We start from the raw sequence: 17,883 nt of genomic DNA on the forward strand, positions 1-17,883 counted from the left end.
CCTTTATCAAAACGGTGTCTTTTCATTCCAAGCTCCTTCTAACAAAAGAAGACACTACAATGTCCTAGTGAAGAGCTGGGACAAGACAGCTGTTGAAAGAAAAGCCTGCAGTGCCCTTTGGAGGCAGCTGAGCCGCTGGTCTGGCAAGGCTGGCTGTCTAAGCAGCTGCACAGGGCACAAAGCTTCAAGTTGCATTTCCCTCTCTCTACTGTCAATGGTGTGTGTGTGTGTGTGTGTGTGTATGTGTGTGTGTACATGTGTGTGCGTACTTGTGTGTCTGTGTGTATCTGTGTCTGTGTGTCTTTGTCCTTGTTTCAAATCTGTCTGTGGGCCACAGCAAGACTTTTCTTTAATTACTCGGGTGAGTAACTTGCAGGCTGCCCAAAGGAAGGGTTTGTGTAGGAGAGGGAAAGAGGGCTTCTCCAAATCCAGAGCTAAGGAGGGGAAAACAAGGCAGGAAAGGAGGAAGCAAGAATGGAGAAGGGGACAGGTGTCTGCCTTTCATCTGGATATTCAGGATGACAGGTCTGGGGCCAGGAAACTGCTCTCTCTAAGTGGCAGGGACGCTTTGCAAGCAGAGGAGGGCTCAGCCGTCAGGTGAGCTGGAGATCCAGAATTATCATGACAGCTTCATGGCATGTGGAGTGCTCGGCTGGTTTTCACCAGCGGTGCTTAAATTAGCTTCTCTTGGACCTAGTATGATGCGCAGTCGGAGCGGGATTGATGGTCGTGGGAGCGCCAGGACTAAAGGAGAAGGCTGTGGTTCTGCAGGAACGCTGCATAGGAAACCGGTGTGTGTGCAAACTGGCACCTAGTTTCTGAGTCTTATTGAATGGGGGTGCCAGTCAGCACTGACGCCATCATTTAGTAGCTTTTCAGTTTCCTATTATAAATATTCGAAGAACCCTAAATACCGCCACCCTCCTCCCACTCTGAGCTTCCTCAACTGAAGATCTGGCCACAACCTAATCACCTGTGCCAGCCACCTGAGCAGCCTTGTCTAACCATTTGCCTTATGCACTTGCATTTCGGGGTTTGTCTGTGCAAGACTGAGCGAAGGAATGTGAGCCTCTGGAAAATCTTCCACTCAAACGCAGACCGAGGAAGAGCCTTTTATAAATAATCAGCCGGAAGAAATCAGGCTGTCTAGCCTTCTAGTAACGCTTGCTTGCTGGATCACCGAGGACCTTTAAAGCATCTGGAGCAGGGGGTTCTATGATTTGTCCAGTACTTGGCTGAAAATTCTGGAAGGAAGAGCCTGAGCAGTTCTCTGTGTGGACACATATATACACATATAAACAGATATATTGCTAATATATAAATAGAAACTGCAAATTAGTGCTCCCAGCCAGCGTCCTGCCAAAGGTTTTACATACTGTTGTCTTATCTACATTGGAAGATAACTATTTTTATTTCAAAGATGAGGGAAGCTGAAAACTCCAAGAAGGCAGAGAAGTGATTGGCAGGTGTGGGACTTGAACATGGGTCTGCTTGACTCTGTAATCCATGCTCTTAACCTCTGCCCCTTTAACAAGAATGGCTGGCTTTTATAGCACCTCCGGGTTCTCAGGGCTGTATTGAGGCCAGCCTGCCGGGTCCCTGTGCTGGGTGTTACAGGAACCATTGACCTCCCCTTCACAGCTACTGAGGAAATGAGAGAGACACCCCAGGGCTTCTGAGCCTTGTTGAAGTACTCAGGAGACCCTACCCATCAGAAGCCGGCTTTGTGGAACAGTCAGCCCAGTGCTTGTCTGTCCATCAAAGCTACGTGGACACTGACTCACCAGGGCTGGGAATCAGAGCAGCACACCTGACCTCCAATTTTGCTGTTTGCAAATCCTGCCTGGCTAGGATAGGCTCCGCCCCCTTGAAGTTTGTGGAGGAGTAAACAACCATTCTTTGTCCTGGCCTCCCAGGATTTATGGCCAGCAGCTCCTTCAGCCTGCGCCCGATGCACTGTGTACTGCAAACACAGATGACCTTTGCAGCGATTCCATCTAGGCCTGTTTCCGTCTAGAAGGCCTGGGTTGTTTTTTTTTTTTTTTATTGACGTTGTTTCCAACTAGTTCTGCCTGTTAACTCTCGTGACTCCCGCTGCTCTAGGAAGTCCAGCCACAGAGGCCGACAACCAAGCACTGATTGGCGTCTTGAAAGCGTCCCCAGTTACCGTCCATCGGAGCCTCAGGTCCCGGTAGTTTCAAGCAGATGGAATTGCTCCCCTTCTCCCCAGGAGGGGAGGGGTCTCAGGCGCAGCTTGGCTTCCTAGCATTAAGGTGCTTTGTGAGCGCCTTTCTTACAAGTTGGTTCCCATGTGATATTTGTTAGTCACAGCTAATTACCAAGTCCTTGGCCAAGGCACTAGACATTGTTCCTTGGATTCCTCCCCCCTCTTTTTCCCCCTGCCCCCTGTTGCTGCAGAACAAAACCCATTGTGGGGCTCTGGTGGTTAGCTAGGCACATATTTTCCAGAGGAACCCTGACGGGCTCGGTGCTGGGGTCTCATGTTTCAAACTGAACTGGGTAGAGCATTATTCACCGGCACTGGCAGAGCCCACCTCCGTTCTGAGCAGACGCTTCTCCCACAATGCTCTGGGCCTCTCACAGGCAGTTTGTACAGTTCACTGAGAATAAGTCACAGTATTACTCAGAACCTGCACAGAATGGTAGACTGTTGTGAGCTTTATACCACAAGAAGTTCAAGTGCCAGGTGTTGCCAGCTGCCCCGGGTGGCACGGGCTAGGAAGGAGGAGCAAGGCTGCTGAGACTGAGCTGCCCTCAGGTCTCTTTCCCGCTCCCTGGGCAGAGGGCATTCGGATTAGCCTGCTCTGTGTACTGGCTCCTGCAGAAAATGTCCACATCCTAAAAGCAATCTTGAAACACATGACTGAGTCTCCCTACACTGAGAGGCCCTTCCCTTCCCTAAGGTCCACATGAGCAAGAGATTTGAGCAGAGAATGAGAATTAGCACCCAAGTCTCCTGACTTTCGGAGGCCCCATTTCTTTTCCTATGCCGACTGGTTCTGGACAGTATCAGCAGACGGTTCTCTCCTTGGCTTCCTGCCACTGTCTTATGACAAAGCCTCACGTTCAGAAGAGAGAGGAACTGTCAGACCCAAAATGACCGTATAACACTTGTTTTTCTTAGAAAGCACCTCACAGTTCCATGCCATCTTCTGGAATGATTCAGACTGGTAGACAGATGCAGCAACCTTTTATTTTTACATTATATGTATGAGACTCCACATTAAAATCTCACGAAAAGGTTTTTTTGTCTCTGTTGTTCAATGGAAGGTCATAACCTTTGGAGCTGGCCTTTTGGGGGTCACATAGTAGCTACAAATATTAGTTCTGGAGATGTGGGTGAACTATCACGAATGTCATGCTTCTATCTAAATATAGAAGGATAATACATGGTTAAGGAGTGCTGTGAAGAATTCAAAGCCAATAATCTAGATAAAGGCCCTGTATAAAATGTATCAGTGTCTTGGTGGTAAATATTCCTGTCACCGTAGCTTAACCACTCGCTGTCACACGCACATGGACTCAAGTTCGAATGAAAGCCAGACATGTTAAGTCTTTTTCATTAACTTGGGCCCTTCTGCTTTTTGTCACAAGCTTAACATTAACCAAGCGCAGTTGGGATTACCTATGGGCCACGAGTTCAGCCTTGTCTTTCCCTGGAAGCTTATAAAACTGAGTACTTGCTGGGAACGGGATAGGTGTGACTATGGGCTTCTGAGAGAAGAACTTACCAGGGGGACATTGGGAAGTCTGAAAAAATTAACTCCTGTTCCGTTGACTTTGAAAGGCCTTAGGGTGTCCCGGGGACTCAAAGCCGCCTGCCTCCAGTAGAATCAGAGCGCTTTGCTGAGCCCACAACTTGGGTGTGCTTGGGACTTTTTCAGACCCTTCTCTATTTTCCATCCAAATAAAAACCAGAGCCCCAGAAGCTTGTTTTCAGAATTTAGGAAAGCAGATGTTTTTGCTTATTTTTCTTTCTTCTCTCTTCTGCCAAAATGCTAAGTTTTCATTGGGTTCTGTAGTTGTTTTTCTGTTTTGTTTTTACTTTTAAGACACATCTTGGACGAGGGTGGTTGGAAGGGGGAGAGAAGGGCAGGCATTTCCAAGCAGGGGAACTCTTTTTTTAAAAACCCGAATGAAGCCATCTAAGAACCCGAGGATGGACAGGCTAGAGAACAAGAGAGAACAAGACTGGTGGTGGATTCCTTTCTGCAAGAGTCTCGGGCTTTCTTCCAGGCCTGGTGCCCAGGGCTGCCTGGCTAAGCAGGAACAGGGCAATGACTATTGCTTTACAACGAATTCTGAAAGTCAGCAGGCCAGGCTGTGTCGATGGAACTCACGGGCCCCATAGTTCCCAGCTGTCTAAAGCATGGTCGATACTGATTCGTTCCTATTTCTGCTTTAACCAGTCAACAGGAGCTTGTATCAACACACAACACATTTTTCATATAGGTGTGTTTGTCGGAAGTCTGCCTCTAGTGCTACTGATCTAAAATTCAGTTGTGACAGGGTTGCGTTTCTCTTGAGAGTCTCAGAAGGATTCGTGTGTGTGTGTGTGATATAGTCCTGGGCCTAGCCTGGAACTGGCTATGTAGACCAGACTGGTCTCTAACTAAGAAATCTGCCAGCCTCCACACCCCACCAGCAACTAACGCACTTCATGTTTACATTATCCAGCTTTCAAAACCATCCCATTTCTAGCCTCCGAGTCCTTTTGCTCCATCATCAAAGGTAGCAACATCATCAGATTCGGTCTTTTCTCGTTGTTCCTCTCATGTCAACTCCACTGCCCTTTCTTCTTCTGTTAGAGGCCTTGGAGGGTCACACTGGACCCACCTGCATAATCCAGGATGATGTCCCTATTTTAAGGTTAGCCAAATCCCTTCAGTGGCCCTTGCCATCTCAGGAGATAAAGTCACGGCTAAAGCAGAGAGCACTATAGCTTGCAACAGATACATGGGTCCTTTTTATACGGATGCAGTGGTTGTGTACCTGAACTTTCAGTTTTTAGAAATGGAACCTAACAAAAGCTAATGAAAAGAAAAGGATCTTGTTGGTCCAAATACTTGAAAGGAGGGGTGCTCTTGGTGTCAGACCCAGCTGAATCCCTGTGTCTAAGGACATCTCTTTCTTTTGCTTTTTCTTCTAACATTTCTTTTTTGTTGTTGTTGATTTTATTGAGCTCTACAATTTTCTCCGCTCCTATCCCTGCCTCTCCCCTACCCCCTCCAACCCGCTCCCAAGGTCCCCATGCTCTCAATTTACTCAGAAGATCTTGTCTTTTTCTACTTCCAATGTAGATTAGATCCATGTATGTCTCTCTTACTGTCTTCATTGTTGTCTAGGTTCTCTGGGATTGTGATTTGTAGGCTGGCTTTCTTTGTTTTATGTTTAAAAACCACTTAGTAGTGAGTACATGTGATAATTGTCTTTCTGGGTCTGGGTTACCTCACTCAAAATGATGTTTTCTAGCTCCATCCATTTGCCTGCAAATTTCAAGATTTTTTTTTCTGCTGTGTAGTACTCCATTGTGTAAATGTACCACATTTTCCTTATCCATTCCTCAGTCGAGGGGCATTTAGGTTGTTTCCAGGTTCTGGCTATGACAAACAATGCTGCTATGAACATAGTTGAGCACATGTCCTTGTGGCACGATTGAGCATCCTTTGGATATATTCCCAAAAGTGGTATTGCTGGATCTTGAGGAAGGTTGTTTCCTTAATTTTCTGCAAAATCGCCACACTGACATCCAAAGGGGCTGTACCAGCTTGCATTCCCACCGGCAATGCAGGAATGTTCCCTTTACCCCACAACCTCTCCAGAGTAAGTTGTCATCAGTGTTTTTGATTTTGACCATTCTTTCAGGTGTAAAATGGAATCTCAGACTTGTTTTGATTTGCATTTCTTTGATGATTAAGGATGTTGAGCATTTCCTTAACTGTCTTTCAGCCATTTTAGATTCATCTGTTGAGAGTTCTCTGTTTAAGTCTGTACTCCATTTTCTTATTGGATTATTTGTTCTTTTGATGACCAATTTCTTGAGTTCTTTGTATATTTTAGAGATCGGCCCTCTGTCTGATGTGGGGTTGGTGAAGATCTTTTCCTATTCTGTAGGCTGTTGTTTTGTCGTGTTGACTGAGGACAGCTCTTTCTTGTCTTGGGTTACTTTGGTGGTCTGTTGATTCCCAAGCAGAGACTGCTTAGAAGATAGCTGAGATATGTCCCAGCAAGTTCCAGGACTGCACAATTCTTGAGACTTGAGATTCCAGAGAAGAAACATGACATTCTCTTTAGCAGTGCTAACAAAATCCCGAGGATGACACTCAGCTGCCCAGCTTGGGCCGTGTGTGCACTTGGAGGTGAATCACCATATAGGCAAATGCAAGTTGCTTCATCCAGAATCCAGAGTGCAGGAAACCTTACCAGAAACACATGTATTATTTCAGGGAGGGAGTAACTTACCAAAGAAAAAACAGCATTGTCACCAGAAGAAGGAAAGAGCTGGACCTGCCATCATATTATTGCTTGATTTCCAAGCCATGAAATGGAGATAGCATTTGGCTTCAAGCCACAGGCAAACTTGAAAGAGCCTAGAAGTGGTTCATTTAAAGCAAGTAATTTACATCAAGTAGCACATAGGAAGAAGATTTGGCACTGTGGTTAAATTTATTGGTTTTGGAACCAGATTGCCTTGGTTTAGGGCCAAGTTATCTTTACTTGGTTTCGTCATCTGTAACATGGGGATGATAACACTATCCGTCTCAGAAAGTGTTAACCTTGTGAGGATGAAGTATGTGAGAAAAAGTGCTTAGAATAAGACCCTGACGATGTCAACGCCGAATTAACAACAGCTGTGGTGAGGAGTATTCCCATTTTCTTATCGTATTGCAAGTCAGAAACTCCAGGAAGATGGTGGCCTTGGAAAGAGGGTAGGAAGTACATAAGCTGCTTTATTAGGTTTCTCTTGCTAGAGCCAGTCTTTTCTTTCTTGAACTTTCCACATTCACCACAATGGGAGGTTGAGGTTGTCGCGTGAAATGTGGATTTTGACATGAGGAGAAAGGCCATCTTTCCACCCCTGATCTTGACTGTGTGTGCCCACCACCAAATGAATGTTTTGTCAGTGTTTCTAAGTTTGGATTCTTGAGATAATCCTGTTCATTTGGCCATGGATTGTCTTCAAATAAGAGCACAGTCTACATTTGCTCAGCTGTGACCAGCAGTGGGCAGGCTGAGCTGGAAGAAAAAGTTGAGCAGGAGCTGAAAACTTACACATCTTGTCATTTGCAAGTGGGCCGAGCAAACTGGGATTTCCCTACGGAACAATGCAGTCATTTTCAGAGAATATGTTCGGCTTGAATGTTTTGGATAGGTCCAATCAGAAGCACCTTGTAGAAGCACGTTAGGCCTGCAGGATTTATAGAGAGAAGGTGTTTGCTCTCTCGCTAGCAAACAGGACATTTGTAAGCAAGGCACCGTTGAGGCATCCTTGTTCCTTTGCCTACATATTCTCCAGCTCAGGGATACATTCCTGACGCATAAGCTCCAGGAAGATGCTCAGAGGTGCTGTGGGGAAGCAGATTCCAGAGGGACCAGGAATGTCCCCGGAATCTTCCCTGTGGTGACAGGAAGAGCTTTGGGTAAACCCCTTTCCCTCTTCCGAGCCCCCAGTCTGTTGGGGCCTCAGCAGCCTCCATCCAGTCTGTTCAGGACATTTCAGTGAACAGAGATTTTTTTTCCCTCTAGTCATGTGCTTTTCTCCAAGACTAAAAAGGATCCCTGCAGTAATGGGGAGAGTCAGGAAGTACTGGTGGGGTTTCTCATCTCTGCAGCACTAAGGGAGGCTGGCAATGCTGTGGCCCAGGACTAGCTATCTTGGGAAGCAGTAAGGTTTCGGGGGAGAAAAAGCATTGTCACCGTTTTGTCAGAAGCCTGCCGGGCAAGTCTCCACTGTTGAGGCTCCCGTACTCTTTTCAGTTAAACAATTTGTAGGCACCATGCCTGCTTTCAAATGGCTTGGTTTTGAAGCAGTCAACAGAAAAGCAGCCTGCTGCCAGGGCCAGCCATCAAAAGGAAAGAGAGAGCATTGCAAGCCGTGGGTGGATGTGCGTGAGAAATGTGAGAGTGTGGAGTCCCGTGCCGCTGCCTGACCCGTGCGCGTTATCTCCCCAAAGGACCCCGTGGTTTAATGGATGGGGCTTTAACCTACCCAGAGGCCAGTCTCTGCTGGACAAATGGAACCTCATCCCCGAGGGCATCGACATACTCATGACACACGGACCTCCTCTAGGTAAGTGGAGCAAAGGTTGTCCTTTGTCATAAGATGCTCCCCCTCCCCCAGCACAATGAATAATTCTTTGGAGAATTAATAATTTTCCTTTATGAAAAAAAATAGTAAATGCAAAAAAAAGAGAGTCAGTGTCTCTAAAGAAACCCAGCATGGTCAGTAAATTCAGGGGTTCAGGACTTTTTTTTTTAAAGTAGAGTCAGGAAAAAGAACCAAGTGAGCATAGAACACCACAGTCTTTTCCCATTTTTTTTTTTTTTTTTGTTTGGTTTTGTGTTTTTGGTTTTGTTTTTCGAGACAGGGTTTCTATATAGCTTTGGAGCCTGTCCTGGAACTAGCTCTTGTAGATCAGGCTGGCCTCGAACTCACAGAGATTCACCTCTGCCTCTGCCTCTGCCTCCCAAGTGCTAGGATTAAAGGCGTGTGCCACCACCACCCAGCTCAACACCACAGTCTTTTAAGCTTGATAATTTATTTTAAGAACTGTGTTCCCTTCCAGTGAAGGGGTAAGAGAGGACACGGAAGAAGACAGAGACCTATCAGGCATGGGCATCTGAATTTGAGTCCAAAAAAACTTGTTTTTCCTTTCAAACAGAGCATTGGCCTGGGTTATCTTTAAAGATGAACATTTGAGCTGATTATATGAGGAAAAAAGTTTTTTGTTTTTTTAAAGGATGAAGTATTTTCAAAAGAACTTGCCATGAAATTTACTTATGGACCTGCTATTTTCAGGCATATATATTGTGACGACATCCCTATTTATATTCTCTCTGGTGTCAAAGCTACCTCCCTAGTGATGCAGATTACAGTCAGGAGATGGTTATATGATTTAAGTAATTAGATCCTGATTATTCATAAGCTTGCTATAGAACATTTCCAACCAGGGTTCACCATCCTGTGAATTATGCCAGGACACTTCCTGTCCAGCTAAAGCAGGCTCAGAAAATTCAGATATTTACTTTTAAATACAAATGTTGGTAGTTATTGATTTATTTTTATGGGGAAACACCTTTTCATATTATTATAACACATTGTATTAACAGTTTTCCTGGTCATAGTGAGTTGAAGGGGAAATAATATGGGTCTAAGTGCCTTTCAGGATTTCTGTTGCTACCTTGTTAAGCAAGGCCCTTCCCTCTTGTATCAGTCTGCAGAACCACACATTTTATTACTCATTCCTGATGCATATTTAGCCTTTGTAGATACCCCTGTTAAGAGCCACTCGGTGCTGTTTTCCTTCCCTTATGATGGGGGGGGGGCGCTCATGTTTTCTGAACAATTGAAAAGGAAAATGGAGGCTGAGCCCTGGAGCCCCAGGGGAAGTGAGGAAGAGGCTAGTTCCATTGCAGCTGAGGTAGTAAGCATGGGTTCACCATGCGCATGCTCGCTGATGCACTTCACCGCATCCTGCATTCTCCAGGACTGTGCTTGCCAATGATCCTAATCAAATCGTCTTCGATTTATTTCCTTATTTAGACTCATGTAATCATTAAATTGCTAATGACATATTTTGACTAGCATGCCTTACTCAGCAAGAGCGCCTCGCAGGGGACAGCATCCCAGCCAGCCTGGCTCCTCTACCTGAGCAGCCTGGGTGGGCACTGGTCCTTGAGTTGGTCTTGGATAGCTGGGTGCAGTTCATGGTGAGGGTCATGGCTAGCAGACAGCACAGAAGCAGTCCATCACCGGAGCATTCCTTAGACTATGACTTCACACAGAACAGCCAGTTAACAACGAAGTCATTTTGGCAAGAAGCAAGTGGTAGTAACAGCTAAGGCTCGACAGTAGATTCTACAGAATCCCAACATCCTGGTTACTCTTCCAGCAAAGGCTACCATCCTTCTCTTTGTAGTATAAGTGAGGTAAACCAGGATGTACTTATATCAGAGGGAGGTTCACACCTAGTAGCTTCGTAAGAAGATAGGCGAAGCTTTCACAATGTAAAGATGAGCTTGAAGAATGCTGTATTTGAGGGGGAGGCTGAAGAATTTGAATTCCCAGTGTGAAGGAAGCTGTAGGTGCTGTTTACTGTGTGCTCTTATAGTCTCAGCAGGATGATATCTGAGGTGCTCGTATACACAGTGAAGTGTTTTTCCTTCTTCAAGAGAACACATCCATGTGGTAATAATGATAATCACCGTGGATTCAGAATTCCCCACTTTTCTTCATACTTTTAAATACTAATAGTTTTAAATGCCCTGCCTTGATTTTTGCTAGGCACTCTTTTGTCTGGTAGTCTTCCTTCTTGGTCCAGTCACGCCCCACATCCCAGTTAGCCTGTCTACGGAGACTAAATATTCATTCCTACTTCCTAGGCAAACGGAACAGAAATCTGTCCCTTCCTGCCCAGCCATTTCTACAGTAGAAAGCACCTAATGGAGCTGTCTAATGGATTTGCACAGATTATGATTTAGCCTTTCATCCCACCTGCCTTCTTTAGACCCATCCTGCTGAGGTGTATGGATTTCATTTTAGACCATAATTATCTGGATAGCTGACTTTTGCTATAATTGATGTCAGTTTTTTTATATAGATTTTCTGCATTAAGCAGAGGACTAAGTGGCTTTTACTTTAAAAACTAGTCAATTAGCCCAAGCTTGCTGCATGCCACCATGAGGTCATGTTGTCTGTGGCCATAGAGGAGTGGAGGAGCAACTGGTAGCCAAAAGCTGTCTGTCAGGAAGCCCCAAGGGTTAAGAGGGACATCTCTAAGCGGACCGGGCATCCTGTGGCCAGTTCCCGGGCAGCTCTTTCACAGCCCCTCTCCGTGAACCATCATGGGAGTGGACTGGTATTGGTAAATCTACATATAAGAAAGAATTTTGAAAAGAGAGAGCAACAGAGCAAATGGAGGAGGAAAGAGCCATTACGGGGCTGCCGGGAAAGGTGTCATTGATCTCACGAAGAAGATCTGAAACCTGTGGCTGAATAAATCAGACTTCTTGCAGGAAAAGAATGTTAATTAACTGGAAGGGGCAGGGGAATGGAAACCAAGAAAAAAAAATTAATCAAGAATCCAAAGAAGACAAAGTGACGAGTGGACGGTCCTTAAGCGCGGTGTGGGCTTTGATGGAGAAGCTAAGATTACAGATAACATAATAAAACCTCTGTGAGTTATAGCTTCCTGAAAGTCGGAATGAAACCTTACCTGAGAAAGGAGAATTAAGAGTATTGATTGCATTCTGTCCTTAGGTTTCCGGGACTGGGTTCCAAAGGAGCTTCAAAGGGTGGGCTGCGTGGAGCTCTTAAACACGGTCCAGAGGCGGGTTCGGCCGAAGCTCCACGTGTTCGGTGGAATTCATGAAGGTAAGAACACAGGGGTATCCATGACCTCACACTTCCCAGCAAACAGCATCAGCTAGAATGGATTGGTGGAAACGGTGGTTCTCAAACTTTATCACAAAGGAACCCGTTAGGAGATGAAACCTCACGAGAAAACCTACGTGTATAAAGCTGATAAGTAGTTTGCATTGTTGTCTTTTAAATAGAACGGCGAGGGAGAACCTTGTGTGGCTTACTTTACTACAAAGCCCACGCTCTCCCAGGCAGCACTGGGACCTAGGGGCTCTACCGAGAAATAAAGACCAATAAAGCTAACTTCCCTGTTTAAGGGAACTGGACGAGATGTTCTCGAGGTTAGGCACAATCTAAAGCATCTGTAGTCCCTGCCGGGTCTTGTATGCCAAACCCAGAAAGAACCAGGAACACAAGACATTCTCTGCAGAATTACTGTGGACGTGCAAGGAATGGTTGTGGAAGGAGCCACTCTGCAGATCAGCATTTCCCTACTAAGCTTGGAGTTGTAGAAATGATTAGCACTGTTGGCTGCAGCTGAGGCGACCTGGAACAATGAAATCTCTCAATGAGAAAATATCCATTCATTGCTTTCTGCCTTCAAGGTAAGCTGAGTCAAGGTCCCAGAATCCAAAAGCCTCAAGAAACCTTCGCAGCTCTGAATTTTGTCTGCTCTGCCTTTTTCAAACCAGATTGTAGAGAAGCAGAGTATTCTGTCAGCCGATCTCAGGGTCTGGGAACCCACAAGACTGGCCTGGGCATGCGCATTTGTGTGCAGCAAAAACATTTATGTGGGCAGCTGCCGTGTTTCCTAGCCCTTATTCACTCTGGCTCTCTGAAGTTATTTATGAATGTCAGAGTCAAGTTGAAGTGTGTGAGGCTGTGTGTTTGGTGAAACGGAATGTAGCTTACCCCTCAGAGTCCACAGGCACGACAGCTTCCTAGTTACGTGGGTAATAAAGACCATATTGAAAAAGCATCCTCCTAAGGCTGGAGAAAATTCAGCTTGCTTGAAGCACAGGCACCGGCTGAGTGGCTGGGAAGCAGAGTAGCAGCCAGTTCCTGGGCAGGAGGCAGGGTGTGGGGGGCGGGGAGGCGGTGGACTTCATTCTCTTGTGCTCCCTAAGAGGAGAATCACCTAGAGACAGGGCTGCCTCTCTAAACTACATTTCCAGGGGAGGGGTTGGCTGTTATCTTGAAAACTAGTTTGAATTCCTGTGGGATTCCTCTGAGTTTGCATTTCACCCTTTAAAAAAAGAAGTTTAAGTCATCAATTTACCTTAAACCCGCCAGACAATTAGAGAATTCCACCGAAGCCCTACAATAATAAAGTTGCTTTCAAGGGAAGCGATCATATTCAAATAAACTTGTCTTGCTTTTATTCACTTAAGACAGCTAAAGAGGGCAGCGCGAGGGCAAATACCAGCCTCTTGATGGAGAGAGATAACAAGACTTTATGACCCCGGAACCAAACAGTGCACATTTTAAATGCAGCTTTGCTTTTCTTAAGAGATTTTTTTTTTTCCAATGACCCTCATTAAGCTCTCAACGAGCTTACTTGGAAAATTTTTAGCAAATGGAGTGGGGGGGGGGGGGGAAGAGGGACAAGAACCTTACCAGTAATTTCTGTATGTCCTGGTCATCTTATTTCTTCACGGCTGTGTTTTCCTGTGCCACGGAGACCAGTGTGAACCTAGAATTACCGTCTCCTCGCAGACGCGTTCAGGTGTCCAGGGAAATGTGCAAACTCCCAAGACGCCTAAAAATGTCAGCATGTTAAAAACCACAGATGGGGTCTACATGCCAGGGTGCCATGGCATTTTCTCAGCTGGGTCCATTTAGGAAATGGGATCCTGTGGCGATGTTCCTCCCTACCACGGTGGAAGAAGCAATGCTTTTGAGTGAAATGGAACCTCGCATTCAGACCCATATAACTCAAGGCAGAATCAATCACTATGGAGACAGATCACTCTAGCAATGAGGAAAGAGAACATCCACAGCTAAGCTCCTGCCTTCCTCCCCTGCCACAAAGCCCACGTGGAGCCTGGTTCTGCTTTTAGACTGTTTCCTTCCCTTGAGTTCAATAGTTAATGCAGTTTTTTGAAAGAAAAAAATGACCCTTTGAAGGTAGAGGAGTGCTTTTCTCTATCCTCGGTCAAACAGGCATCACGCCCTTCCCCGGACCAGTACAGTATTTGAGCAAAGGGGGCACGGGGAAGAAACACTGTTTGTTGAACGGGAGAAAACTCCCCTTTTGGAGAAACCAGAGCAAAACTGGACAGAAATTCCTGAAATTTGCATCTATGGGACAAGCTCACCGAATTTCATCTCCCCTCCCTCTGATGACGATTTTGTTATGCTACCTGCCTGGTGGCCCTGTGTTCAGCCGTTGTCATTTGTTTATGTTACAGTAACCGTGACACTGTCTTCCTACAGGGTACGGCATCATGACCGACGGTTACACCACGTACGTCAATGCCTCCACCTGTACAGTGAGCTTTCAACCCACCAACCCTCCAATTATATTTGACCTTCCGAACCCGCAGGGCTCCTAAAGTGCTCCACACCCTATTGGAATGTGAGGGACGGTCTACAAACTGCCATTTTTCTAATTATAAACTTACATTCTCTGACTTGTTTGTTTTCAAATCCTGTGAGTTCGTTTTGTAAATTGTTGGAACAGGAGGAAAAGAAAAACGACGCTAGAGTTGTGCCGCCTCTTTCCGTGTTTTAAGTGGGGTACCCATTTGAAATCAAAAGAGCATTATGGATCTGTAAGATGACTTCTGTCTGCTCAAAGGCCACGCCGTTGTAAATTGTTAGTGTTTGCCAAAGGACAGCCAAGCTTTCTTTAAAAACAAACAAACAAACAAAAAAAGATTTTAAAAAGTCTTATTTGAATATGCTTTAAGCTGAAAGAAGATTTTTACTAAGAAGAGAAACACATAGGCAGTGTTTTTGAAAACCACCCAGGTTTGCACAGCTCTTTGAGTATCGTTTGATGTGTTCTGTTGTTGTTTTCTTGGTGTTAGTTCACTTTTATTTTACAGATGTGGCCCCAATTTAGAGCAATCTCAGGAGAGGTAGGTCTGGAAAAACCTTAGCTTCACGCTGGCTGTCAAAAAGACTGTGTCCAAGCTGGGGAAGAAGAGCCCTCCTTCAGAGGCTTAGCCAGAGAGGCCCATATCTGGGTTATGCAAACTCGCGCCGTTTATTTGTTTCTTTTAAGTTATTTGAGCTTTAAAAATACGGAAACAAGAATCTGTCAAGAGCAGATACTCATGCAAGGAAAAAAAAACTGTGCAGACTCCTTTTCAATGTGGATTTATATATATATAAATATTTTTTGTGCATTATGACTAAGGTAAGAGTTTAATGTTGCCAAGGACAGTCCAACTGCAAAGCGTTGCTGTGCACCAGCACATCGGAAGTCCGAAGGAACTGACCCCTTCCTCCTCTGAACCCAAGGTCTGAAAGAGCTTGCGTTCAGCCTAGGTACAGAAACAAGTGTGTATAGACTTCAATGGATGCATTGGAAGCGAACTAAAATAAGGCTTAGTCATGCTTTCTATTTAAATGCCCTGCATTGTCTTCTCACTCCCTCCCCCCTCCCATTTTGCACTGTGTGTTGATGCAATCTTCGCTAGCACAAAATATTGTTGCTAATAATCCTTTCTGTTCTCCCATTGTTGATGCCATCGAGCTCTATTCTGTGTTACCTTAAAATTTAGGAAAGCAGTTGTTTTCTTTAAATTTATTGTGATATTCTATATCTAGCGGCCTTTATATGCAAATAAAATTGCAAGATTTTTAAATCCGTGCTGTGTGGTTGGGCTACCAGGAGAAAGATAGTAGATTTGCCCCAGAGACAGGTGGATTTATTTATGTGCAATTTAAGTAATCCCCTCTGAACCATTAGAATATTGTGTTTGGATTTTTTTTTTTTTCTAATGAATGTTTGTGGCCTGCCAATCAATCACAGGCCAACAGGTACATCTATAAGGCAGTGACAGTACTGGCTCTTTTCAGGACACTGTCATCTGTCTTGCCTTAGGTTTGAGGGGTGTAGCTTCTGTCTTTTGCCATTGTCATGTCTGGGTAACAGAGCCTGCCAAGGCTGTGTCTGTTGTTTGGGGCGCGTCAGTGGTGTTGAGTATGGGAAGCCACAGAAGACAGGGTACCACTCACTGAACATTCATCCTCGTGAGTAGTCACCACCCTCCAAGCCACCATCCCCACCACCACCACGTCCACCACACACACACTGCTTTGTTGTTGTTAATGGTTCCCCCGACACGTTCTTTCCATGAGAAGAGAGGACCAGTGGTGGGATGTGGAAATTGTGTATACCTCTTTTATTTTGCCTAGAGAACCATTGAAGAAAAGCAATAGGATCTCGTTTATTATTGTTATTTGTGGGGGTTTTGTTTGTCTGTAGAATATTTTTGTTTTGTTGTTATTGTTTCAGTTTTCTGAAGCAGTGTCTCTTGTAGCCCAGGCTAGCTTAGAAATCTCAAGTATAACAGAGAATGACCCTGAATACTTGATCCTCCTGTCTCACACACCACCACACCCAGCGTAGCAATAAGATCTTCAGTCTGTGGTGCATCTGTGCATTGCTTTCCAGTCAACGCCCATTTAATTACATCTCCATTCTGTCTATCCAGAATGCAATTCCTCTGATGCAATTCCGGAGAAGTGTTGGGTTCAGTACCAGCTGGGACACTGTCTCTAGAATGACAGCACCAATTCTCATACTCTTCTCAGTCCATTTTAGTTATATCTGTTAGGCTTGTCAGTGTCCGGCCTGAGACTGTACAACAGGGGCATGGGCTTCCCAAGAAGACTCCAGTAACTGCAAGGGATGAAATGCTGCACCAAGAGATGGTGGCAATCCTCCCACAATCTGCTGGCGTGACGTGAAGATTGCTGCCTTCCTGCCTCTTTCTAGGGGACCGAGAGATAGCATACTGACCAGATATCCCACCTGCCAGCTAACCTGGACATGGGCTCAGACATCTCTAAAAAGCAAAGGAAGATCTCCTCCAGGAGTAGGTGGATGATCGCAAGGACACGTATGCACACACGGTCCTTGAGAGCACATTTGGACACCAACTAATTAAACAAAACACTTGTTAAAATTGTATCCCACCAGGCATTAACAGGAAATGACACATTCTGCCTTATCTAGAGCACCAGACTGACTATCCACAGAGATTCTGCCACCACCCCACACTTTGCATGAATTGCTTCCGGGGCTTCCATAACGACTGTCCCGCCCTCTCTGCTTAGCCTTTCTAGCAACGAATCATTCAAAACTGGTGGTTACCAACGTAGCACTTTCTACTCCATTCCCAGGCAGTCTGCTGAATAGGCTTCATATTTTATCTTCTTCCTTGAATCCTAAGCATTCACAAGCCACGGTTTCTAGGAAAGTAACCGCTGCCAACTGAACAGCTTCCCTTAGGACAGTGGAAGTGTCTAAGACAGGTCTGTCTGAGTTCAGAGTGGTGCCCATTCTGTTACTCTGCCTCTGGACCTGAAAAACGAATTCCTAAGAGCTAACAGAATATTGGAGGGTCTGGGACATTACCTGCTCCCCAGGTAAGAGCCTGCTGAAGCACCTTGCAACACGGTTTGACGGAAACATCAAGATGGACCATTTCCTCTGTGCTTGAGGCCCAGGACACCGCAATGGTCACAGGAGCTTCCAAGCCAGTCCAAATCCTCTTGGACTAACAACAGCATCTTCAGGAAGAAGTCATGTAATGTGAACTCCAACGTGGAGCTCTCTGGTGTCTGGTAAACAGTGTGGGTAAGTTTAGTTTGGTCACCCTGCCTCGTCTCTAGGATCTTCAGGTGGGATTCTGTCTGGTGACCCTTTACCACAGAGAGGTCCCATGGCCTTGTGTCTGAGGAGCTGTGTTTGTGTTCATGCTTTGTGAACCATAACCAGCTCCCTTTTTAAAAGAAATACAGGCTTTTCTGAGAAGCAGAACAGAGAGCCCGACTTTCTAGCATGAATGTCACAACTTACAAAATCTTTTCTAATCTCTGATGAGAGAGGGGTTTCGAGTAACAAGCTGCTAACACGACTCACAGGGCTCTGCTGTCTCCTGGGGCGTCTCTGTCCCCTTCACTCTCTCACCTCTCCCTTCAGGCTCTGTTCTGAATCATTTGCCCCTGTGTCACAACATTGTTTTGTCTCACGAGGATGATAGGAGGCTGCTGAAGTCCCTTTCAGGGACAGGTCAGTATTACCCTGACAGCCAGCCAGCACT

The 17,883-nt window shown here is 45.5% G+C and overlaps 1 protein-coding gene across 6 annotated transcripts in view; it reads left to right on the forward strand.

The window, feature by feature from the left end:
* Positions 1-15,402, forward strand: part of Mpped2 (metallophosphoesterase domain containing 2) — a 182,803-nt gene extending 167,401 nt beyond the window's left edge. For all 6 annotated transcript variants that reach the window (XM_041679297.1, XM_041679298.1, XM_041679301.1 and 3 more), the window contains 3 exons: positions 8,196-8,311; positions 11,501-11,614; positions 14,039-15,402. In XM_041679297.1, the coding sequence (XP_041535231.1) occupies positions 8,196-8,311; positions 11,501-11,614; positions 14,039-14,157 (349 nt within the window). In that variant the 3' untranslated portion in view covers positions 14,158-15,402. The remainder of the gene's footprint in view (positions 1-8,195; positions 8,312-11,500; positions 11,615-14,038) is intronic.
* The last annotated feature ends 2,481 nt before the right edge of the window (positions 15,403-17,883 follow it).

The sequence above is a fragment of the Microtus oregoni genome, unplaced genomic scaffold, assembly GCF_018167655.1.
Source record: "Microtus oregoni isolate MIOR12 unplaced genomic scaffold, Mior012 000031F_ref0000149, whole genome shotgun sequence".
NCBI lineage: Eukaryota > Metazoa > Chordata > Mammalia > Rodentia > Cricetidae > Microtus > Microtus oregoni.